This window comes from Ricinus communis, chromosome 9, assembly GCF_019578655.1.
Source record: "Ricinus communis isolate WT05 ecotype wild-type chromosome 9, ASM1957865v1, whole genome shotgun sequence".
In the NCBI taxonomy this organism is placed as follows: Eukaryota; Viridiplantae; Streptophyta; class Magnoliopsida; order Malpighiales; family Euphorbiaceae; genus Ricinus; species Ricinus communis.
The window spans coordinates 7,259,982-7,285,525 of NC_063264.1; the positions used below are offsets into that span (position 1 = coordinate 7,259,982).

Consider the following 25,544-nt stretch of genomic DNA (forward strand, 5'->3'; position numbering starts at 1 on the left):
TTACAGCATTTTTGAAACTTTTTCCATTCACACAATCTTCGACGTCCAGATTTTCAACCTTCATAGAACCTTTGACATTCATCGAACCTTCGACATCCAAGAATTTTGGCATTCGCAAAATCTTTGACATTCACAGAACCTTAGTGTCATTGTTTCCTGTGGTTGTTGATGATGGCGATGTCAACGTTAATTGAAATCAATTTGTTAATTTAAGGTTACTTATTTTCTATGAAAAGGAAAGTGATGAAAGAGAAGGAGAGATGGTGATGGAGAGTAGTTTTTCTTTGGAAAACCGTTGGATTGTAGGTCCTACATCAGTTGCATTTAACGAAAATTTCTTCTGTTCTTCAGCTCCATGCTAAAGAGGAGCTTAAGAATTCTGTTTGGCAAGATATTGTGTACAACTGGCTAAAAAAAATACTTGAAGAGCCAATCCGCACCGGTGGTCATACGTTAGGGGCAAATTTGAGCATTTTCCCTTTCTTTTACGGTGGCAGCAGTCTTTTGAAGGTAATATTACAATCAGCTCTGCTAAGACAAAAACTACTATTCAAATCCGGCACGTGCCAACTACCAAAACTACCTCACTCTTAACTGCTCAATTAAAACGGTAAAACCCCTTTCTAAATAGATTTAGGGTTTCTCTGCTCTTCTCTTTTACTTTATCTCTTTCTCGTTCTGCATACTAAAATCTTGATTTGATTCTCTGCAAAACGCAAAATCCAAGTCTCCAAATTCGAAAGAAATGGAATCAAATGGAAGTGAATCAACTGGAATCCTCCGCGAAATTGAAACCTTAAAGACCGAGAAAAGCAATATAGACAATCGAATTGCAGCTCTTGAAGCTCAACTCCGTCAAATTAATCTCCAAAACGACACTGCTTCATCTAACGGTTCATGTCCTTTAATTTCCACCAATGATTCTGGTCTAAGCCATGCATTATCGTCTGATATGATTTATCGTTACAGTCGTCATCTTTTGCTGCCTTCTTTTGGAATTCAAGGTCCTTTCTTCTTTTCTTATATTGATATATAGGTTTCTTTTTCTATTAAAATTGAGTAACTTTACAATCTGGTAGTGTTAGCTTAAAAGTATTGGTTTTTATGTGAATGCTTGTCTTTACAGTGCAAAGTAATTTTTTATTAAAAATTTAGTGGCTTTATCATTATTTAATTATAGGGTATATTAAAAAATATCTTTAATATGATAGAATGTTTTTTCACAGTGGAAAATAAGCTTTTTCTTTCTTCTTCTTTTTTTAATTACATTTGTGTTGGTGAATTTGTAGGGCAGTCAAATCTGTTAAAGTCTTCTATTTTAGTTGTTGGAGCTGGAGGATTGGGCTCTCCTGCTTTGTTATATCTGGCAGCTTGTGGTGTTGGTAAGATTAAGATTTACTCTTTATGAACTAATCTAGTACTATCATTGAATACATGTGCTATGCTATGGTCACAAGTTACGACACATTTTCATTTAATGAAATGGGATATGCTATTATATAGACAAATTAAATGTTAAAGTTTGCTTTTTTATTTCTCTGCATGTGTAAAGCACAATCAAGTTTTCTAAAAGTATCGTTCAATCAATATTCTTTTTTTACAATCATAGTTAAGAATATTTGACAGTAGGAAAAGCATAATAATGATTGAGTGTAAGGACTAATGCACCCATCTACCATGACTAATGGGAAGAAACTCAAGTTACTGATAATTGAAGAAATCATGTCTATTGTACAGTAAAGGTTACTGATCATAGTTTCAGGGGAAACCAGTTAGAATTCAAAATGTTAACTACGAAATAAGTTAGGTAGATGCTTCAGAAACTGAGGGATGGGTGGAATCTTTATTATTTTGGTAAAATGCCATAGTTATCATTACTTATTTTAGCATTTTATCAAGTTAAACTGCCATGAAAAGACCAAAAAAGAAAAAGAAATGGTGATAGGATTGGAGCGTGTTATTTTGCTGATAGGAGGAATGTTCAGGTGACTATAACTTGTTCATGGAGAAATTAGCAGTTTTTAGCTGATTAGTGGAGGAATGGCTAGGATAATTATGTTTTGAGTTGCCTGAATGACTTTTATGCCCTAAGCATTTATTTGTCTTTGCTAAAAACTTATGAAGATGGATATATTTTCTAAACTATTATCTAGGATAAAATGCTAAGTTAAGTTGACTTAGTTATACAGAGGATCTCTTTTAGTAAAAGAATGCTCAATATCATTGTTCATCATTAATATTATTCTATGTAATTGATTCTGGTGAAATTCTAACAATTCTTTATGTTATTGTACCGAACTATTTTTTTATTCAGATTTGAATTTTCCTTTTTTGTTTAATTTAAAATTTGGGGTTTACCTCACAGGTCGGTTGGGTGTTGTTGACCATGATGTTGTTGAACTAAATAATATGCACAGACAGGTAAGAACTTGCATTGAATATCACTATAATCATGGATATACTTATTATAATTTTACACTGACAGTATCAGAAATTGTTAACGAGCAAAATTCAAGCGACGTTTCTTTGCATAATTAATTGGTGTTTATGACTGAATATTCTCTCACTTTTATATTGTCTGCTTAAATTCCAACGACAAGACTTAATGACTTAGGGTTAAGTTTCATTTTTCTTGCCTATGTGTCTTTTTGTTGTTGAATCATTAGCTTGCAGTTTGAATCTTTTTCCTATTATTTGTAGTTTTATGTTTTTTCTATTGTGCTTTTTTCTTGTCAATTACTTCTATTAATTGGTGATAGTCTATATAAGTTTCTCAGTTACTAATTTGTATCTAATTCTTTTTTGCTTCTTCAGGTTATACATACTGAAGCATTTATTGGTCAGCCAAAAGTGAAATCTGCTGCTGCTGCCTGTCGCTCGTATGTGCATATTCTAGATCGCATGCTTACTGCAATTAATATTCACTCTCTAGCTGCATATTTTATATTTTATGTCAAGCTATATCTTCTTTTGAAAGTCAATGCATAATAATTTTGCAGTTGGAAGGTTGGATGCTTTTACTATGAAGGATGAAAACACTTTCACTTACACTCTCTTGGGTATTAAAGTTTGTATCCTGATATTACGGTCTTACTTCTGTTTAAATATTTACATTGGTGTTCCAGGATCAACTCTACTATTCAGATTGTTGAACACCAAGAAGCTTTACGCACATCCAATGCCTTGGAAATTTTTAGCCAGTATCCTTGAGATGACAAGTTTATGTCTTATGAAGATTTCTCCATGCTCTATACTTTTTCTCTCTTTTCGTTTTGAGTTTCGTAATGACCAGAAAGGTGATTGGTTTTCATAACAGCAACTTTTATTAGATATGACATAATAGTAGATGCAACAGATAATGCTCCAAGCCGTTACATGATTAGTGATTGTTGTGTAGTGTTGGGAAAGGTATGGCATCCTGAAGTGATTATGCAAGTTCAATTTGAATTGACTATAAAGATACTATTGAGCATATATTTACGTTAGGAAAATTTAAAAATCCAATTCATGTGACATATAGCTTGTATCTCTGTTGTTCATAATGTTGCTTGATGGACTTAAAAATTATGTAAAATCCGAATGGATAGTGTTCTTATTAATGCCATGAGGATGCTTAATGGTTCTTCACTTGTGTGCATGTGACGCCAATTTGTTCATTTGAATATAAACACGAGAGTTAAACATTGCATGAGATTTTAGTTATTTGTTTTGACCCATGTTAATAGCTAGAAAGGAGAGTAGTGCTGTGCCATTTATTTTCTTCCAAGAATTAATCCTTTCGCATTCGTCTACATGCAGCCTCTTGTTTCAGGTGCTGCATTGGGATTGGAAGGGCAGGTATGTTATTGGGGACATTATTATGCCTTTTTGCATAGAAAAAACCTTCTTGGTTTCAAATAAACGTTCTTCTGTGTGTTAATGTGCTGTGCAAGCTCCTGATCTTACACCGTTAAATTTATCTGCCTAGCTCACGGTCTATAATTACAAAGGAGGTCCTTGCTATCGGTGCCTTTTTCCAACCCCACCTCCTTCAACTGCATGCCAAAGATGTGCTGATAGTGGAGTTCTAGGAGTTGGTATGTGAATCAATTCCCATCACTGTCAAAGCCAGTTTTTTAGTTTTAGTTTTAGTTTACCATATTGTTGAACACCTGTCATAGTTCGGTCTTTTTAATTAACTTATATTGCAGTTCCTGGCATTATTGGCTGTCTTCAAGCACTCGAGGCCATTAAAATTGCAAGTGACATAGGCGAACCACTATCAGGAAGGATGCTACTATTTGATGCATTGTCAGCACGAATTCGAATTGTATGTTCATCATTCATATGTTTTCCAGTACCTTTACTACCTTGGTTCTTGTTTCTAGTTTGCTTTATATGATCTTTATGGTGCAAATAGCTGATTTATCTGAGCTTGAGTTGTTCATTGCTTAGGTCAAGATTAGGGGTAGGTCATTACAATGCGAAGTTTGTGGAGAAAATTCAGCATTTACCCAAAAGCAATTTAGAGATTTCGATTATGAGAAGTTCACTCAGACTCCATTGTCAATGGTATTATGACTTGTTGGAAATAGATGCATTATCTTTAACCTATGTTTTGTCGTCAATACCAAAAGTTGGCTTTTAGTCTAAATTCCTAACTACTATTTTGTGAGTTTTCAGGCTCCCTTGAAGTTGGACCTGCTTCCAGCAGATTCCAGAATAAACAGTAGAGAGTTCAATGAGAAAGTGATTAAAGGGGAAACACATGTCTTGGTAGACGTACGCCCTGCTCACCATTTCAAGATTGTTGCTCTTCCCAACGCCCTAAATATACCACTATCTAGTCTGGAAGCCAGGTTGCCTGAAATCTCTTCAGCTTTGAAGGAAGAGGGAGAGCGCAGGGGTGTTGATTCAGAATCAGGTGTGAACTTATATGTAGTATGTAGAAGAGGAAACGATTCACAAAGAGCTGTTCAATTATTACACAAGAAAGGCTTTAGTATAGCCAAGGATATCATTGGGGGCATAGAGGCCTGGGCACATGATGTAGATCCAAATTTCCCTACCTATTAGTTGCCGAACGCATCATTTTTGTAAAATTATTTTCAACTCTGTTTGCAAATTTTTGACTTTACTTATCTGTGCCAGTGGTGTACTGATTCTGATTCTTAAAAAGGAAGTTATAAAGAATGAAAGGCAAGAGGTCTCTCTATTTCTTTTGTCCCATTCAGAAATAAAAAGATTTTATGCTCTGGAAAGATAATCGAATATTGTCTTTACATATATTCGTTCGTCTTTCCAGAGCTATTATTAAAGAGGTTGTATATTCTTGGATGGAATTGACTGTTTGGTTTATTTCAATGGTAGCACTGTTCAATATAGACCATAATTGAGTTCGTAGGATATTTGACTAAAAGGGAACCGTGAGTAAAATACATCCTTGCTTATTTGATTACCCATTTCTCGATGTCAAACGGTTCTTGCAATTTTACCAAGTATTATTCACTCATGAACAACCAGGTTAAAGCAAATGTCAAAGGTCAAAACTTGAAACTTCATATTACATCCCTCACCAACCAACAAGTAGAAGTTTCAGAAGCGCCATTCGGATGTAGAGACCATTCTTTGCTTGTCTAAAATAAGCAGCTCTTGGATCGACATCAACATCCACAGTTATCTGGAGAGTAAAACGAAACGATTTCAATTAGACAATGATCATATTCTTTGAAAAGATGCTTGTAACATTTACCTCATCTAGCCTCGGAAGAGGATGCATGACCACAGCGTGCTTCTGCATCACATTTAACACATCAGAATCCACAATGTATTTGCCTCGAGCTTCTTCGTAAAGGTCAATTCTCTCTCCAAATCTTTCTCGCTGAATTCGAGTTTGATACACAACATCACACTTTGACGCCACTTCCATTAAATCAGCACTTTCTTCCCACTCAACTCCCCTCGATGCCAAGTAGTCTTTTATATCATCCTGAGAAAAGAATCCTTAAACATGAGGAGCTAGACCTCTAGAACCTAAATTTCCGATAATTCTTCTGAATCATCTAACCCAAATTCAACTATCAATAGATTTACTTTCTGATTACTGGCCACTTAACATTCAAAAGATACATGTTTGTCTTTCTAATTATAGGTAGTTCTACCACCCACCTTCATTTTTACCACATCAGGAGACACAAAATAGATCTTTACATCCTGGTATTTGGCAAGCAAGTATGCAAGTGAGCGAACTGTCCTTCCATTAGCAAGATCTCCCACAAGAGCAACTTTGATGCCATCCAATTTACCTATCTCTCGGTCGATAGTATATACATCTAAAAGAGCCTGCATTATTACAAAAACGAAGTTTGACATTAAGAACTTATGGTATCCAATATAATCAACCACAAACAGCAGAAATAAATAGTAACTGAAAGAGCATATGTTAATGTCCAAAAGTCTAGGCCACTAGCACCAACTGATAAACTGTGACATTTAACATCTTCTCTTACCACATTTAACATTCAATGACTGTCTTGATGACCAGTTATATTAAATGTAAGGTGAGAGAGGTTTTCCATGCTACAATCATACCAAATTCAACGTGCAAAGAACATTGTGCAACAAATAATAGATACACAGGCAGAGAGCTCTTAAGAAGAGGGGACTGAAGAAAAATGCTTGATGCAGCTGCTTCACACAAAAGATTAACAGTGAAAAATGATACAATCAGATTACTAAATTCAGCAACTTCTCAAATTCTACAGTCTCCTTGACTTCTACTTACTCTTTCAGAAAATATGTAAAATAACTAACTTGTTCCTAATCCAATATCTTCAGTGCTTCTTTTAACTTTTAACTAACAATATTCTAGCAGAGACAAATTGCAGCACACCTGAGTTGGATGTTGTCCAGGACCATCCCCTGCATTAATAACAGGAATGCAGGCAGTAGTAGCAGCTCTTCTTGCAGCGCCACTTTCAAAATGACGCATAACAATGATATCCGAATAACCTTCAACAGTTCTAATGGTGTCTGCAAATCAAGCTCCAAACCATAAGCAACAAACAAATTGCTTCTAAAACAATTTAATTCAAAAAAAGATCAAAATAATCACCTTCAAGTGTCTCTCCCTTAGCAGCTGAAGAAAATTCCCTTGCGTTTTCAGTAGTCAAAACCTCACCACCAAGCCGTTTCATCGCAGACTCAAAAGAAAGCCTAGTACGGGTAGACGGTTCATAGAAAAGGGTAGCCATTAAATAACCCTTAAGAATTTGACTCCCAGGAGAATTCTTTTCAATCTTCTCCATTTCTCGTGCAACTTCAAATATAGCATTGAGAATCTCTCTATCAAACTGCTGTGCTTCAATAACATCCTCAAGTTGAAACCTGTTCCCAGTTGAAAATAAAAGGTCTGCATTTCCAATCTCCAATGCACTACACCTAACACCACTCCTTATTAAAGGCCTTAATACAGGAGAAAAAGATATTGGCTTTGGAGAGCATGTTTGTTTGCTAAACAAACTTGAATAATTGCACATTAAGCCATTAAAGGACTTTATGGGCACAGGAGACATTGAATGCTTATTCAATAAACAACAAGAAGAAAACCCAATCGAGGTTGCCATTAAAAATAAGATTATAAGCTGTTCCCAATGTTAACCTGTAAAAAAAAAAAAAAGCAAAACAAAACAAAACAAAATCAATTTTATAGCCTAAAACACAGTATCATTGATCCAGCGATGCAGATTCATTAATCTATGTATATCATGCATATCTATTGAAACTGACTTCATTTTGTTGATAAAAGAATTGCCTTTTTCTTAAAAACAAAAATATGTAACTGAACTACGTAGAGATGAGATTAAACAAAATTAAAACTAGAGAAACAAGGATAGGGAGAAAGAGATAAAGAAAAAGCACGTACCTCAGTGATTGTAATAAGAGAAAGTTGATTGCTTTTACTGTTGTTTGTATTAATTTGGTGCGTCTGGTTGGCGAGAAGAAAGATAGGGTTTTAGGAGAGAAAGTGAGTGAAAGTGATTATCAACATAGAAAAAGCGGGATCTTTATAAGGAGAAAGCCATGCTTGATTTTGGCGCAAATAAATAAATGCACTTTTTGTGACGAAAGTGTAGCGTTTAGCCTTAGCTTTTAGTGGCCTTTTCCTTGTAATTTCAATTTGTTTAATATTATTCTCCCTTTTCTAGCTGAATTTATGGTTTTACTATTGCATTTATAATATCTTTTTTTCAAAGATAGTTATATGTCCTGCTTAAAGTAGAAATTGAAATGCTGCCTTAAACAGAGAAATAATGATAATTACTTTTGTATAGAGTTGTATTGTTTGACTTGTTACTTGACCATTCTCACATTAGCAAATGTAAGTTCCATCTTCAATCATAACTTTGAAGTTAGAAAGGCAAATGCATTTGTATATTTCCATGAATCAACTTTCCTTCTTTTGTTTTTGGCAATTTCATCAACCTATTGAACTAATAAAATGTAACAGAAAACAAGAAGAGACACTCTCTATCATGTACGAGCAGAATAAAACACATCTCATGCAAAACACCACCAGTTGTTTTTATTGTAAATTTATAACAGAGATTACGAGACTCTCTTAGAAAACATGCTACCTTCAAACAACTGCCACCGACCAACCACTGACCATATTACATTGTTGGTTTTAGTGCCCCTAAACATAAAACAAGAAAGAGGCACCTACATAAATATACTAGAAATTCCAACATAGGAGAGCTCAAGATTTTACTCAAAGAATAGGGATTAGCTCAGATAGGTATATAAGTCCCCAACTTCAACATGATCAATAACTCGGACCCATTGCACTTTGAGATGGCTCATGGTCAGCTTTAGGAGGGTGGTGTGGCCATGGTTTTATTGGTTTAGGAGGAGATTGAGGAGGGCGGTGCGGCCATGGTTTTGGCGGTTTAGGAGGAGGGTGAGGATGAGGATGAGGATGAGGATGAGGGTGAGGGTGAGGGTGAGGGTGAGGGTGAGGGTGGGGGTGGGGATGGGGATGGGGATGGGGATGAGGCCATGGTGGCCATGGTTCAGCATATCCGCACATCCCATAAACGCATAGGACACCCCAGGGGCATTTGTTACCGCAACTGCCACAGTTGAAAGGACTGACATTGGTATTAATGCAAAAACCGTGACAACATTGCCAAGTAAAGGGGCATCTAATTCCACAGACACCACAATTATTTATATCAGAAGACACATCAACACATTTGTTTCTGCAGCAATGCATTCGAGCTCTAGGTAGATGCATTCCCTCTCTACATATCCATGGTGTTCTCCTGCACCCAGGCAACAGTCGCGGTGGGTATGGGTAAGGATGCGGGAGGTTTTCCGTCACGTTCTTGAGCCACGGTGACTGTGATATGACAATAGTGAAATTCTGTTTCAATCCTGCTGATGCTACTGAAAAATCTATTGATATACAAAAGAGTATCAATATAAGCAAGATGGCAATAAAAGCATTGCCTAGCTGCATTATTTTTAGCTACATAAAGAATAAGACAGAAAACGAGATATACATTTATACATAAAAACTCAATTATCTTCTTCCCAAAAAGAGAAGCTTGAATATTTTGGGGAATTCATGTTTTTCTTACATAGGTTACAGATGAAGACACGTGTTATAGGAGGCAGTAATCACCAAGTACGTGATTGGGGAGAGGATTGGCTTATTCTTTTTCTTTTTGCTTTGTGTATTGAAGGTAGTCTTTTGCTTTTACAAATCCATGATAGTAGTTACAGATGCTAATTGGTGTGATCGAACTGTTCTTGAACTTGTGCTATTTCAAGAAACAATGGCTGTTGTTTTTGTTTAAAAAGAGTGGTGGTAGGGCAGTTTTCTTGAGGTTATGGCCCACATGGTGGACATGAGGTGTATATAACATTCCATGGAACTCCCTTTTTTTTCCCCAAACCATTACCAACTTTGTATGAGCCACCAATTAAGATTGTGAACCACCATTCTATCTTGCTTCATCTGTTAGGTTTTATATCATTAACTAATCACAGCAGAAACACACATGAAAAGCAATGGCTGCCTAAGCCCCATCAAATGAAACTCCAACAATTTTTGAAAGGGTTCCAAGAATTCCATGGCTACTGTAGTAATCAACTAAGCAAAAGAAAATGAAAAATATTTTTTGATGCAAAGGACGCAACAAACAGTTTTAACATTTCTATGTCCCCATCCCCAACCTTAATTGGCAAATAATCTGACCACTTGATCAACAATAAAACCAATATCAGTTATTAATTCATACATTACATCATGACCATAACAAATAGAAGCAGGACAATTACAAAGCCATGCATCAAATTATACAAAAAAAGTTATACATAATCAAAACTCCAACTAAAAGTAATCATAAACAGACAAGATATTTCTGAAAGAAACAGATATTAAACTCATTGAACGAGAAATCCATAACTGCTACATATTCATCACAGCCACAGGTAAGCTATAAATCCACAATACAGAGAGTTTCACCTTAATGTTTCCATTTTCATAGCACCCAAATGAACTACTAAATTTGGCAAAGCTGCTTGCAATGATTGTTATTGGGAAGTGATATGACAGCAAACTGACCTAATAAATATCCTCCCATATATAAGAAATTTATTGTGCAGCAGAGCACTCACTGAGCACCAATACCAAGCTCCTTCTAGCCTCTTACAAAAAGAAGAAAAAATAATAGAAAGGGTCATTTTGCAGTGTCTTCAGCATCTTCCTGGCCATAGCGACGCTTAAACTTGGCAACTTGTCCTAAACTCTCAGCCAATTGTCGTCTTGCCCTGAAGTGGTAGACTTTACCAACATGGTGAATTTTAGTCATCATAATGTGCATCAATCTCCCACTCTGGGTCACATAGGATATCCACTGCATCTGAGGGTGGATTCCTTTCTTCATTTTTCTATGAATCTTTCTGCAAATCCAACAATAACACATTTTGATGGGGCTACTAAACACAAATGCAATATCATTTAACGGTCGATTTCAATCGACTAAAATCAAAGGAACTTTCAGCAAAAGAAACAGGAAAAAGAAAGAAAAGAAAAGCACGCAAAATAATTTGAACCAAGAACAAGAACCCCGGATGGCAACGGGTAGGGTACCCTCCCATTTAAAAATATCTGAACCCAAATCCAATTAAATAACAATACCCGAACCCGTCCCAAACCCATTTAGAAAATTGTCCTTTTTACGGAAGCCCGTCCCAAATTCGAATAGGAATACCCGCATACTACCCGAATCCGATTAAAACCCATTTCAATTAAATAGTAATTAAATATAGTTTATGGATATTTAAAATGGGTAATGGATATCCTACCCGTTAAATATCCATTTATATGAACATGAGGGTAATTAAATGGGTACCCGTTTACCAAACCATTTTAGAATAATTCAATTCTAAAATATATTAACAAAAATTAACGAAAACAAAAAATACAAAATATAAACTAATCAAATCTAAGTATCCAACATTAAAAGTTTAATATATTAATACAACCCGAGCATAAATTCAATAAAATTTAAAATAATGTTCTAAATAATAAAAACCAAATAAGATGCAATACTATTACAACTTAACTTGTACATCTTCCAACTCTATCTTTAAGAGTATTTATCTACCGCTTCCTAAAGAAAACCTTAATTAGCATATTAAATACTAAAATAATAGATCTATTTATAACTATTATTATAAAAAAATATTTAAATAACACTTGCTCAAAAATAACTTCATGGAAATACACATCATAATTCAACACCTTCTTCAATTGAAGATGAACAATTAATCATAAATAAGCAAAGAAATTAAAAGCTAATACGTCACAGTAGTTTCTGTAAAATGCAGCTTTTATGTATGAAAATATAAATTACAAGATATCAATCTATTTTATTAAAATAAATTTACAAGATATCTTCTTTATTCAGCACTATCAAGGTTATCCTCATTGTAGCAAATACCAACCTAAAATTCAATATTACAGTATCTAATTTCTTTTCTTCAACAAAAATTAAAGATAGGAATCTTAACAAATGTAGGTAGAGTAATTGCGGTTGAAGAAAAAACCAAGAAGCTAGGACATTTGCTCTATTTTAGTATTCCGTTGGCATCCTAATTTATTTCAATAATCAATTTAAAGAAAATAAAAATTTCAGTCAACCATAGCTTTGTAAGCTCAACCAACACCCACTAATCCAACAATAACACACACTAATCTACACCAACACAGGATTAGTCTCTTGATTCTATAATATATTGCCTAAGCCAAGATAATCATCAACTGATATAGAACTGGCACTATAATCAAATTAGCATTAAAAGAATTTACTATTTTTATCATAGAAGTACCCAAACTACTGAAGAAATATACGTCTACTGCAGCAATGGCGACAACGACGGCAGCAAAGGTGGAGGCGATTGCAGCTAGGGCGACGACCACTGCAGCTGACGACTACATCAAGGGCGACGGCGACGGCGAATGTGACGGCGTGGAGGCTTGAGTTGAAAGGATGGAGGCTTGAGTTGAGAGGGTGGAGGCTTAGAATTAGGGTTTAATTTGTCTTATTTTCTTTTAGTTTGGTATATACCAAAACTATCTAGTTTTACATAGTTTTATGTAAAACTAAAACGGCGTAGTTTTCGGAAACTATTAGTTTTGCTTAGAATTTCTCTTTTTGCTTAATATTACATACTTTTTTTTGTTTTTTTTAATTTACATGTAATATTTTTATTTTTATTTATTAATAAAAAATTTCTTAAATTCATATATTTTTTTATTTTTCATATAAATATTAAGTTTGACATTATAAAAGTAAGATTTAATCTATATAATATATTCAATTATAAAAAGTTTATTTTATATTTCTAAATATAATAACACAATACATATACTTATTTATATCTTATTTTAACAATAAAAGTGAAATTAATTAATTAAAATTAAAAATTGAAAGTTAAAACTCAAATTTCCCTCCATAATAATATGGTATAAGATTCTCTTATATTATTTTAATTAGTTAAAAAATATATTACTAATATTATTTAATACATATATCATAATAGCACTATATAATTATAAGTTAATAATATTTAGTTTAATAATATCATTAATTAAAAATATATTACTAATATTATTTAATACATATATCATAATGGCACTACCAAATATTCATTCATTTGGTAGTTATTCCTGCAATTTTTTTAAATAAATAAGAAAGTTATAAATTTGATATAATATTTCTTAACTCACAAAGGGTCGAATAAAGATATTTAAATTTTATAAATAATAATTAATAGGTTTTCCAAGATTTACTATTGATTAAATAAATAAATCTGTTTATTAACTAACTATAAAAAAATGAATTCTTGATATTCATTAATTAAAAACTAAGTATGAAAGATTGACTGTAATTTGATAAAGGAAAGAAAAAGAACTTCAGGCATTAAGCAGAATTCGGGTATAATTTGGATTGGGGAGTTCATAAATTTAAAATTTATAAATTTATAAATTTTATTATTAAAATTAAATATAAAAATAATATATTTTTATTTAAAATCAAAAATAATATAAATTTATTAGGAATAATATTGAATTTAAAATGTACTATAATTAATTTATTATTCTTTCAAAATTATAAATTCTTCTACATACAAAATTAAAATTCTCTAAAATAAAAATTTTAAAAAATAAAAAAAAAAATTAAAATTTATAAATTTAGACTATTTTTTATTTGTTAGATAATAAATTTAAAATAAATCTAAAAATTTTATAAAATTTATCATTTAAAATCTCAATCCAAAACCACTCTTAATATTCATATCCAAGAACATTTCGAATCAGAAAATTCTCAAGAAATAGAGGACAAAATACACTCCTTAAAGGTGGGGCATGAATCATTATAGTTTAAACTCATCCTATCCCATCTCTTTGGATTCTCTATGAGTTCCTTTTTTTTTTTTCTTTCTTTTATTTCTTCAATTTTATTTTTGAATTATTTTCTTCCAATTTAATGAAAAGAGTAGTTCTTTGTATTAGAACTGGAGAATTCAAAAAGAATGAATTAAAATTAAACCCTTTTAAGTAATTTTTTAAAAACTTTATTCAAATACTGTTACATACTTCTTCTTTTTTTCTAAAATGAAGTATGTAACAGTATTAGAAGATTATAATTTATTATTGGACAACAGTATTGTTCTTGAAAAAAAAAAAAAAAAAAACTAAATTAGAAGATTATAATTTATCATTGGACAACAGTATGAAATATTGTATGAGCAATAACAGGATAAGTTATCCTCTAATTAAGTCACTATAAGGGGTGGTTAGAGAGGGGTTGCAAGATAAGGAAGCATATAGTAGAAAATGAGTAATGAGATTCCCCACATGCTAATTAGTTTCATTATCTAATCAAATGATATTTGTGCTTGATTAATTTTTTATTATAGAAGGCATTCAAATGATTGGCACTTTTTAAATATTATTGATGGAATCAAAAGTAAGTCAATTCTTAACATTTTATGCCCAATATTGTGGAAAAAGTATGCATTGGCTACCTAATGTGCCAAAGGCTTGCTTATCAGCTTATGTATTCACAATGACAGCTAAAAGACATCATCTTCATCTTAATCTAATTTGATTAAGCATATACTACCCATAATTCATCCCTGCATAAGTCATGTAATTAGATTGTTTTTGGATTATGATCACTTAACTATATATATTATTTTTAAAGTATCTGTACTAATAAGACCTCAAAATTTAGTATTGACCTACTATTGCATTGTCCTTTTATGGACTTTTTCTATTATTGTTCTTTTTATATTTTATTTTATTGATAGCTGCCGTAAGCAAGAGATTAAAAATATGGTCAAATAGATCTAATCATGCAGAAGTTCCAAGGGTTGAAAAACCCTGAAGTTTTTTTAGCGTCTGATGATAACTAATAGATGTCAGTAAGGAATTAGGTGTTACCATTTGGGAAAAGATGAGTTTTCGTTTAACCATAGAATTCTGGAAAATGGTTCCTTTCTTCAGATCAAATTGATGGCCAATCCATATCACCATGCCCAGAATACAAAAGGAATTATAAGTAAGCAAGATCAAAGTGATCCTCATGGTTTCCCGGAAAGCTTTTGGTTAGATAATAATGATTCATGTCTCACCTAAAGTCGTCAATCATATAAATGCATAAACCAATACATGGGCATTATTTACATAAGCTGCCTGATAACAGTAAACATTCCGTAGCGTAATATTACACAACCTGACATAGTACATACAAATAGGAAATGACATGACCGATATGTTTAATACACCAATATGAATGGTACTGAATGAAGGCAAACCAAGACTGACAATGCAAAACCTAGTTTTGCTTATTTAGGCTACTGCCAGAAGCTCACTCAGGCAGTAACAGTAGTTTACTGATTCACTTCCACACTTCTGTGATTAATCATAAGAACCCAACACAATTGGTTTGCTCATCACAGTCACAGACAAATTTACTGCTGAACGAGGCATTCTTGATTCCCAGTCACCATAGTGCAGTGTGAGCTTTGGTTAATTGCACCAACTTCTCCAACAGAATTGACATCTTCGTCTTCAAGCATGTTCTGAGCTTCATTATCACTGCTACTACCAGCATAAGAAATGGCTTCGAAAATGAGAGCATTCACTTCCTGGAATCTTGCTTCAGAGAGAGAAACCTCAGCGAGCAGCCTCCAAGCATTCTCCTCAGATGCCTCCTCATAGTCCTTCTTCCTTTTCAACACCATATGGCCACTAATTTCCCACACAGCTGGGTTCACTTGCGTATCAAGAAGTTCAGCACTCACTTCCCCAAGAGCTTGTTTCTCTGCATAACACTGTCAAACCATTTTTTTTTGAAATTAATAACATAGATACAAACTAAGCTTCTAATAACATATCAAGGAGCAAACAGAGTCACCTCTACCATGTTTCAAGTTCATTACCTGTGGCAAGAGAAAGACACACTTTCCACAATCAGAGATGAGCACATTGTATGGTATGTTGTTATCTTGAAGGCAGATGCAAGCATCGGAAATGGTATTGGATAAATCTTGCAGAGTATTTCCACCCTCAAATAGAAGTCCTCTGACAGGGTAATTCACAAGCTCAGCTATTTTCACCCCACAATCCAAAGTGGTAATCTTCTTAGTGGGTGCCTTCTCAATAGGAAATTGCACAGCCAAGTAGTAAGCCTGTTCCATGGAAATTAACAAATTGCTTTCATTAATTTCTTTTTTTCTTCCTTTGATTAAGGATGATAAAGCTTTCTTTCCTCATCATTCTAATTAATTATATGTGATATGATATGGTGAATCTAAATTCAAATTCATTGTAGTTCAATTCCAAGTTAATACAAACCTGGAAGTGAAGGTGGTTGATGGTAGCAAATGCACCCAAGCTGTTGTAACCCAAACGGAAGTATGGATTCCCAGCTTCAGCTGCCATGTAAAGTGCAAGCAATAAGCTGTCACGGTCGATCCTCTGTGGCAAGCAGTCTAGTATACGTGGGATCAACAGAACATGCCCATACTCAATAGGGCTAACCTGTTATGAGCACAACAAATGTCACGATTGAACATTTCCTTTAAAGTACTTCTCTCAATTAAGCAATAATAACGATTTAGTCTAGCACAAAAATTAATCAACCTACATTAATGGCAACCACACTTGGAGAATTCTCAACATCAATAGGGGCACTTGGGAAGAACTGAATATCATCGTCCTCACTTGCTTCAAACTGGAAGAGCACCTCTTCTTGGCCAACTTTAGTGAAGTTGAATTTGTTCCCATCAAAGGGCTGGAGGACCTTGTCAACACGAAATTCAGTTGGCCTCTTCTTCAAGTGACGGCCCTCATTCAGCTGAGCAATGAAACCATACTGGCCAGGAATCACCTAAAGCCAATATCATCACAGAATTTGCATAAATTTCAAATTCCAAAGTAAACATCATATTCTACAGGTTTTTTAGTTCAAATTTCAACTCAAACTAGCAAAGAAATATCATAAATATGAAAACAGACCTTGGTTTCACAGGCAGTAACATCATAACGGAAAAGGCCTCTCTGCATACGTTCCTCCCACTATAAAATCCAAGCAAATACGAAATTGAACTCCAAAAAATCAATATTTGAACTAATAACAGAAAAGGAAAGAACAAATTTTGATTCTTCATTCTTAAATTTGCTTAAACTATTATACCTCCCCAAGAAGGAGCGAGTCAAGGAATGCAACAGGAGGTTCAATGTTCTCATGTTCAATCTCCTCCTTTTCGCAAACAATCTTATTTAATCTCTTGAAAGCATACAAAGGGAGCTTTGCGCCTGTCCATGCAGCAAATAATACATAAATCAGTCATAACACAAGACTCGATCAACCAAAACTTCATGAAGTGACCATCAAAACCATACATAGAAAAGCAAAACGAAAGTTTCTTTCAACAAATACCTTGAATGCAACACTTCTGAAGGCAATTACGGCCACAGCCCCCACTCCTTTTAGCACCATCTTCGGCCTCGTCTTTTTGGAAATTGGAAACAACAGTGGGAACCCTCTTGATACTCAGCATCAATTTGTTACTCATCTTATCTTTAAGAAAATTCTCGAAATTCCCAATAGATTTTGCTTAATAGAGAAATCTAATACCTCTAAACAAACACCTTTGTTTATATATTATCCTTGCAGCTATTGAATGCAGAAATATAAAAAGAAACTACTCTAAGCAACAAAGGAAAGGACAGAACCACCACCAGCTAGGAAAAGGAGATCGGAAGGACTACCGCCTTCAGAAGGCAAAGCACCACGTCCACCGTGCGGCGAAGGGTTGCTGCTCTCGGTTACACAACCCTTACGTCGTACTGCACGGACATGAATTAGAGGCCGAGTTACTCCGTGTATAGCCGTGATGTCTACAACTTGTCTACCCTGGGTATTACCCTGAAAAAAGCACCTCTCTTTTACAAAAACTAACTCCTACCCTTTTCACCAAATCACAAATAAACTTCTGGATACTTAGAAAGAAAATAAGAGAGAAAGCTATCTCTTGATTCCGAAACTTTTGGGGGTTTTCTATTTTTCTTTTCTTCTCTCAGATTTTTGTAGTGGATTGTTTTAAATTTGACGAAGGAATATAAAAGGGAATCTGGGTGTGGGTAAGAAGTGGGAGAGGAGATGGTGGTTATATAGATAAGAGAGAATGCAAGTAGTGGTGGTTGTGAATGGGTGAACAAAAAGGTGTGATTACTATTTAGCTACAATCTTTCTCAAATCAAAACGCCCAATAAGGTCACCGGAGAGGGACCACGAACTTGGTACGGACCCGGTGGAAATTGCTATGCTAGGACCACTTTTCTTTTCTTTTTTTCTCTTGGTTTTGGTTTCTTCTGCTATTAGAAATTGCCTTGAACTGCAATATTTGATTTATGGTTTTTCTTGATTTTTAATGCTTTTTTTTCTTAATCCCAGTTTATTGGGAAAGATGAACTGCCGTGTGGCACACGCGCGGTCTTCGAAGGAACATGCGTGTTCCACGTGAGTGGCTTGTCATGTCATGTTGCCAAACCAAACCAAACACGCTCATTTTTTTTTCTCTTTTAATTTGAATATTATATTTTTTCTTTTTTTTTTAATGTTTTGGTAGGAATTGGAAATAAATTAATTTAGCCGTCTCTTAGGATGTTCGCTGCGCTTTTTATATAAAAAATTAAAATATTATTTTTCAACTCAAGTCTTTTCATTTAATTGCTATATCATAATTAAATGCTATAATTGTAAAAATGAATGATAATTTACACTGATTAGTAAATTAACACCCGATTTTTTTATTTTTAATTTTAATATAATATTATTCAATTTTTAATAAATTTATATATATTAATTTATATACATACAATTTTTATTTTGATCATATATTTATTTTTAATACGTCGCATTTAAATTTCTATATAATTTTATAATTATTTATTAATTATTATTTAATAAATTATATTTCTAATTAAAACTAAATTTAAATTTTAAAAATGATATATTACTTATATTGTAATATTCTATTAACAAATATAATTTTCTAATCATACCATAATATTAATCTTATAGATATATTAATTACATTTAATATTATATAAACTAATAATAAAATAAAAATTCTAATTTTGAAAAATAATATTTTTAATTATTATTTAATATAAATAATTTTTAGTATATAATAAATTGTTAGTTTTAAAAAATATTTATACTAATATTAATTTATATAATAATTAATAAAAAATTTAAAAAAATATATATATTATTATATTAATAAAATTGTAACTAAAAATACTTAAAAGTAATTAGTTTACTATTATTATTTAAAATATTATAAATTAATATAAATATCAAAATCTTATTAAATTATATCTATTAACTTAATTTTTACTATCTATATATATATATATAATTTTGAAAAATAATATCTTAAATTAAAGTTTATTAACGTGTCGTGTCCGATGACAACAAAATAAATAAAAATTGAGTTGGTACTTTTATTATTAAAATGTATCATTTAAACACATAATATTAATAAAGCTTTAAAATTATAAAAAATATAAAAAAATTATATATTTATACGATAATATTTTAATAACAAAAGAAGTAAACAATTTTAATATTAACTAAACTAACTTGTTACCAAATTTCATTCTATTTTAATAAATTTGACAAGTAATTTCATTAAATATTAAAGTTATAATATTACAATTATAAAAATTATGTGTTAAATTTAATAATTATTACAAAATTTAAGATTTTTTAAATGACTAAACTGATTTAAATTACTATATGTCTATGAAATTTGTCTAACCCAAAATTTTTCAAAAGCCTAATGTCCTTGCACGAGAGCCAAAATAGCAATTAAATTTGTGTTTATATTTAACAATGACATAAATAATCTTTAGATTTAAACTCGATAATCTCAAAATTAGAAATATAAATGCAACGAACTGCCATATCAAATTGTGGATGGGTTGGGAACCACACAAAAGCCTCCACCTTAGGAAGCTTCCTCGCACGAGAAAAACGTATCTTTGTACGGCGATAATTAGGCCATCCATCTTCCTCCCCCTGGACTCGACTGGACTGCTCATAGCCAAGCCTTCTCGTGATTTGTCAGCCACATTTTCCTACAACGTTACATTTCCACTCGGTCTTCGCCTTAATTTATTCTAAGGATTTCTGTTTCCTTTTTTTTTTTGTCTGTTTGACTGCTCCCAATTAAATTGTTTATCTCAAATTTTGTCGTAAGGAATCAGATTTTAGATCTTAAAAGATTCCCTTAAATTCTTTATATTTTTAATATCATGGCCAAAAAAAAAAATTAATTCAAAGTATAGATTTATGTGGGTGGTCAAAATCATATCATATCAAAACCATAAACATATTTAAATAGACATAAATGATAATCATTCCTTTATATTTATCATAAAACCAATGATCCACTTGAATCTGTATCTTTCCTTCAAAAGCTACCCACTTATAAGATTTTCTTTTTTTATTATTATTTAGGTTGTGGTCCGAATGACAATATTTTTTATTAATTAAGCCTATAGAAATTTTAATGCTTGCTTGTCTTTTTCTATAAAAAAAAAAAACTGAAATATCCACATTTGTTAACAAATATTAACTTGTTAATTTGAATATATTTATAACCTTTTATTTGATTAAAAATTAGAAGAATCAGCGAAAATAAATGTTGATCAAAATGATAATTCAATTACATTATTAAAAAATATCAGCATTATACTTTAATATTGATTTAATTTTAACATTTAGTAAGATTTTTAGCTAGATTTTACCGACATCAAGTGAATTTTAGTATCAACAAAAAAGACTTCAGCTAATATTTAAATTGATATCTCTATCTTATTACTAAAATATTGTCATATAATAATGTAAAATTAATTTCATATTTTTTTACTTTGAAATTTTATTAATTTATATGTTTAAACAATAATATTTTAATAAAAAATGTGTTAGAGTTAATATGATGAAAATAAATATAATTTAATAATTTTATCAAAATATTAAAATATGATGATGAAATTAAAAATTTAAAGATTACTATGGCAGTTAAGCCTTCAAACATTTAATAGTTCCTTTTTAGGGGGGAAAAAAAATAAAAGGTAGAAGGTTTTTTTATTGATGATCTCCGGGCAATTTGTATGTGGGGAGTAGAGTTTTATATTACTGCAACCCATTGTTGAATTCCCAATTTTAATAACAGTCACTGACTTGACTAAATATATTTATTTAAACGAAACATAAAAGACTAATTAGGTTAAACTTGATTAATTGAAGGCATCAAGGAATTTATATACTTCTAATTAGTATAATAGTAATAATGATGCGTGTACAGAAAGAGACCACGTGGGTTGCTAAATGAGGCCTTTGATAATTGGTGAGTACTTATTTATTGCGACAAAAAAGAGATGGGGACCGTTGTCTGTCATTGAGAACTCGGAGTCGGGGACACAACTGGAAGCAGACAAAAGTTACTGCAAAAAGCAGAGGAAATACTACTGTGAGATGCACTATCGGTAAATCCGTGTGTTTATCAGATGCTTCGCATCCTTCTGATCCACACGCATCTCATCACTTGATTTTAATCTTGTGATCCGTTATGTGGACCGACGGATGATGGGGGCAAGCCCTTCTAATAAAATAATCAATCATTATTATTTATGTCTTTTTAATTTTGAGTTGAATAATTATTTTACAACATTATGAATACGACATACATTTTCTTGCCGTTTAAAGAAAAAAAGAAAGAAGAGTATCCTTGAGATGAAATAATACTTCTACGGACTGGATAACCTGATTTCATGAGTGGCCTTAATTATCCCACTCCCTTTTCTAATGCTTTTTTATTCAAAGAAAATACAAAAAAGTATTTTTAAAAATTACGAAAAAGAGAGTAAATATTTTATTGAAATATCGTTTATCCTGTTTTTTACAATTTATTTTAAAAATTAATTTTTGATTTTATTAATAATTTCTACATCAAACTTAGATTTTTTAAAATTAAAATTTATAAATTAAAAATATTTCTCATGTGCTTTTAACATTTTTTTACTCCAAATTTAGTATTATTTCCTTCCATGCTAGATTTCTGTTATATAGTAAATTTGAATAATGGATATGGCTAAATGGTTGTTCAATCTTGAGTAGTGTGGCTAAATTTGTAAGATAATATAAGATTAACCAGGTATTGGAGTGAGTATTCAGTAACCATTCTTATTATTAAATTAACAATAAGTAATTGAAGAATAAGGCACTAAAAGTAAATATAAGATTTAAGTATCGATCACCAAATTAATAATAAATAAATAAAAAATGAAAGGCAAAATTTGAATATAATATAATGTTATTTTATTAAATATCTTATCTTTATAATCAGAAATAAGAGAGAGAGAGTTTTGGTAGCATATTATGGCGTGTTAGAGGATGGAATATTAGCTTCCATGGTAAGAATCTCTTAGAAGTGACAATGTGTCGTATTTAAATTAGGATGGACGGATTCTTTCCTTATTCAGAGTGACTGCATTCTGAGTTTTAGTAGTCTCTGATAGCATTATCCTCACAACTTCACTGTGCCTCTCATATATCTATGAACTATATATTAACTTCACTTACACTATGCGGGGATTGAGGCTAATATGAGAAGAAGGAAAGTGAATAATAAATAGAGAATTACTTTTAACCTTGTTTGGCAAATAAAATATTTTAAGAGAGAAGGGAATAGGAAGAGAATGATTTCATCTTCTTGTAGAATTTGAATTAATTACATATCAATTTATAGTGTATAAAAGTTTAAATTCATGAAAATAAATTAAAATAATTAATTATTTTTTCTCTATAATTATAATAAAAAAATTCAAAATTAATTAATTCACATCACTTTTTTACGTAACCAAATACAATATAATAAATATTTTCTTTTCATTTTTTTTAATTGTCTCTTCGGCCATGCATAATATTAAAAATCTCGTTCCTTATAAGTGAGCTACTTGGCTCAAAAATGTAATAATAAAGAGTAATGCTAATAGTTGTATATATAAAGAATCTTAAAAGGAATTGGAATATAAAGTTGACATAATAATCATTATTTTTTAAGCAGGCCATTCCACAATTTTAAAATCTCAAGTTGCACTAATTTTATTTACTCACATAATTTTCCTTATCTCCTAAAAAGAGAATATTATGGTCCCTCCAATGTGGGACAGGAATCCCTGCCATATGAATAATTGCAGAGAAAGTTCCAATAGATCCACCTTTCCCCTCTATATCCATATTCATATTCTACTCATTAATTGTTTTTCTCCTTCATCCCGCAGAAACTATAATATATTGTCCCTATAGCTGTAATATATACCTACAAAATTTGTTGCAGATTAAGTAACTCATTATCTATTTAGAAAATATTATTTTCCATTTTATAAAATAATTTTTATAATAATTTATTAATTGTGTGTGGATTTTTTTATATTGTTATTCTCATATTTTTTTTAATTTGAAATTATTTAACTATTCAACTAATTCAAATTTAAAAAATTAATTAAAAATTTCCAGTTCTCTTTTCTTAATTTAATAGCTGCTTCTATCAAACCTATTGATTTCATTACCTGGTTTTACTTATTAAATTATTCTTATGTTATAATACAAATGAGACCTACTACAACTAAAATAACATGTTGTACTAAATTAAAGTTTACTTAATGTTACTCTCTAATTGTAGGTCAATTTCTAGATATATACTACACTCAGATGCACCGTAGAGAAAGCTAATCTAATATTAATCTCAATTGTTTATTCTGTTGTGTACTAATCCTACACTTCATTGAATAATGTCCTATATATATATATAAGATTCCCTTGTTTTAATCACTGTCATTTTTCAACGTCTAAATTCTGATTTAAAATTCACTTTTAAATCGGTATTAGCTTTAATTATTCAGTTTATTGAGAATAATTCGTTAGATATCTCTAATAATACTTTTAATATCTTTTTAATTAAATTATAGTAAATAATTGATTTTTTTATTAAAATGTATATATTCTTAATAATATTTTTATTTTACTTTCTAATTAATATTTTATTAATAAAGTAAAAAAACGAATAAGAAAAGAAAATATGACTCTTAAAAAATAGAGAAATAAAAAAATAATATAATACACTTAAGAATCACTTTTTTAAAAAAAAGTTAAAGAAAAAATATAATTCTTAAATCATTTTAGAAAATAAAATTGAAATTTTTAAAATTTAATTTATATATATATATATATATATATATATATATATATTTCTTATACTAAAAAAAGTATAATTGAAGAAGTTATTGAAATATTCTTAAAAATCTGGTGAGGATACTCATGTCTTATTATATTTTAAACTCCTAAATCTTCAAATATTATTAATTAGCTTTTCTATAGATACATTAAAATTTAAAAAGGAAAACAGAATTAATACTGCTGGAGGAACGTACAAATTTCTCCAATTCAGATTGGCATGATGTGATTGGTAATCCAACAAAAATAGGAGTATCGCATAAGGACGAGGCAAAACCAAATTTTCCCATATGATATCATAATGTAGGGTTGATAAAACAAACAAAAAGAAAAAAGAAAGAAAGAAAGGAATTATGTTGAAGTTTTTAGGTACTTTTCAAGTGTTAATTCCGACCTTAATTTGCTCTTTGATTGAGCAATTCAACCACTTATTTATACATAACTTGCCCATTTAATATCTGTGGTCAAGAGTGTGTCAAGAATTAACAATGCCTACCTTTCATTTTTTATTTCTTTTTTCTTTTTTTCTCAAAAGAGAGGAAAGAAAATGCGACCTTAATTATTTTGAAATTTAGAAAATATTACTAAAAAAATTAAAAGGATTCGAGAAGTAATGTTATTAGTAAAGGAGACGCTTTTAGTCATATAGCAACCCTCAATTTGTTTTTTCTTTTTGTGGATTGTGATTAGGTAATGACAAGGACTTAATTGCTCTTTAGTTTAGAATTCAATAGAAGGAAATGTCGTTATGTTCATTTCTCAACATCCAATCGAAAGACTATTATTATTCACATCATTCCGTCTTTTAGAAGCTATTTTAGAAATAGATATTGAAGTTTAATTTTATCATGTGAAACTTCCTCTTCAAATGCTATAAAGTAGGAATTTCATATTTATTTGATTATTAATTATAATTATAAAATAATAGTTATTAATTACATGAATATAAAAATTAATTATGTAAAAATTAATTTAATATAGATCATTGTGTTACTAAGTATTTTAATATGAATTAGATAAAAAAATCACTAGTAAAAAAGTTCTAAATCAGATTAGTATAATTAATAATTTTTAGATATTATATATTATCACCTGCCACTGAATTATAATTTAGTAAAAAATATAATATTCTAAAAAAAATTAAATAATAATAATAATAATAAAATAAAATAA

General features: G+C 31.1%; 4 protein-coding genes across 7 annotated transcripts; 1 reads left to right on the forward strand and 3 right to left on the reverse strand.

Annotated features, from left to right (window-relative positions):
* The first annotated feature begins 612 nt into the window (after window positions 1-612).
* On the forward strand, window positions 613-5,194 carry LOC8287626 (adenylyltransferase and sulfurtransferase MOCS3). The gene is made up of 11 exons (XM_002529421.4): window positions 613-1,004; window positions 1,290-1,382; window positions 2,366-2,421; window positions 2,815-2,879; window positions 3,126-3,200; window positions 3,330-3,408; window positions 3,799-3,837; window positions 3,968-4,076; window positions 4,191-4,309; window positions 4,435-4,551; window positions 4,663-5,194. Exons 1-11 carry the CDS (start codon window positions 746-748, stop codon window positions 5,053-5,055), a joined length of 1,404 nt encoding a protein of 467 aa, XP_002529467.1. The 5' UTR covers window positions 613-745; the 3' UTR covers window positions 5,056-5,194.
* Window positions 5,195-5,406: 212 nt separating this feature from the next.
* LOC8287625 (aspartate carbamoyltransferase, chloroplastic) lies at window positions 5,407-8,139 on the reverse strand. The gene is made up of 6 exons (XM_002529420.4): window positions 7,904-8,139; window positions 7,094-7,639; window positions 6,872-7,011; window positions 6,148-6,321; window positions 5,732-5,968; window positions 5,407-5,659 (listed from the first exon to the last, which is right to left on the reverse strand). The coding sequence occupies exons 2-6, from the start codon at window positions 7,602-7,604 to the stop codon at window positions 5,552-5,554; spliced, it is 1,170 nt and encodes a 389-aa protein (XP_002529466.2). The 5' UTR covers window positions 7,605-7,639; window positions 7,904-8,139; the 3' UTR covers window positions 5,407-5,551.
* Window positions 8,140-8,541: 402 nt separating this feature from the next.
* LOC8287623 (stigma-specific STIG1-like protein 4) lies at window positions 8,542-12,777 on the reverse strand. 4 transcript variants are annotated; one of them, XM_048379052.1, is made up of 2 exons: window positions 12,401-12,777; window positions 8,542-10,947 (listed from the first exon to the last, which is right to left on the reverse strand). In XM_048379052.1, exon 2 carries the CDS (start codon window positions 9,497-9,499, stop codon window positions 8,804-8,806), a length of 696 nt encoding a protein of 231 aa, XP_048235009.1. In that variant the 5' UTR covers window positions 9,500-10,947; window positions 12,401-12,777; the 3' UTR covers window positions 8,542-8,803. The 4 variants fall into 4 exon arrangements, with proteins under 4 accessions (XP_048235009.1, XP_002529464.1, XP_015581029.1 ...); XM_002529418.4 differs by having other exon boundaries at window positions 10,404-10,947; window positions 12,401-12,632; XM_015725543.3 differs by having other exon boundaries at window positions 10,404-10,947; window positions 12,379-12,627.
* A 2,408-nt stretch (window positions 12,778-15,185) lies between these two features.
* Window positions 15,186-18,432, reverse strand: LOC8287622 (GDP-L-galactose phosphorylase 2). The gene is made up of 7 exons (XM_048379028.1): window positions 17,502-18,432; window positions 17,256-17,377; window positions 17,078-17,137; window positions 16,707-16,949; window positions 16,415-16,600; window positions 16,000-16,248; window positions 15,186-15,891 (listed from the first exon to the last, which is right to left on the reverse strand). Exons 1-7 carry the CDS (start codon window positions 17,635-17,637, stop codon window positions 15,529-15,531), a joined length of 1,359 nt encoding a protein of 452 aa, XP_048234985.1. The 5' UTR covers window positions 17,638-18,432; the 3' UTR covers window positions 15,186-15,528.
* Window positions 18,433-25,544: the final 7,112 nt, after the last annotated feature.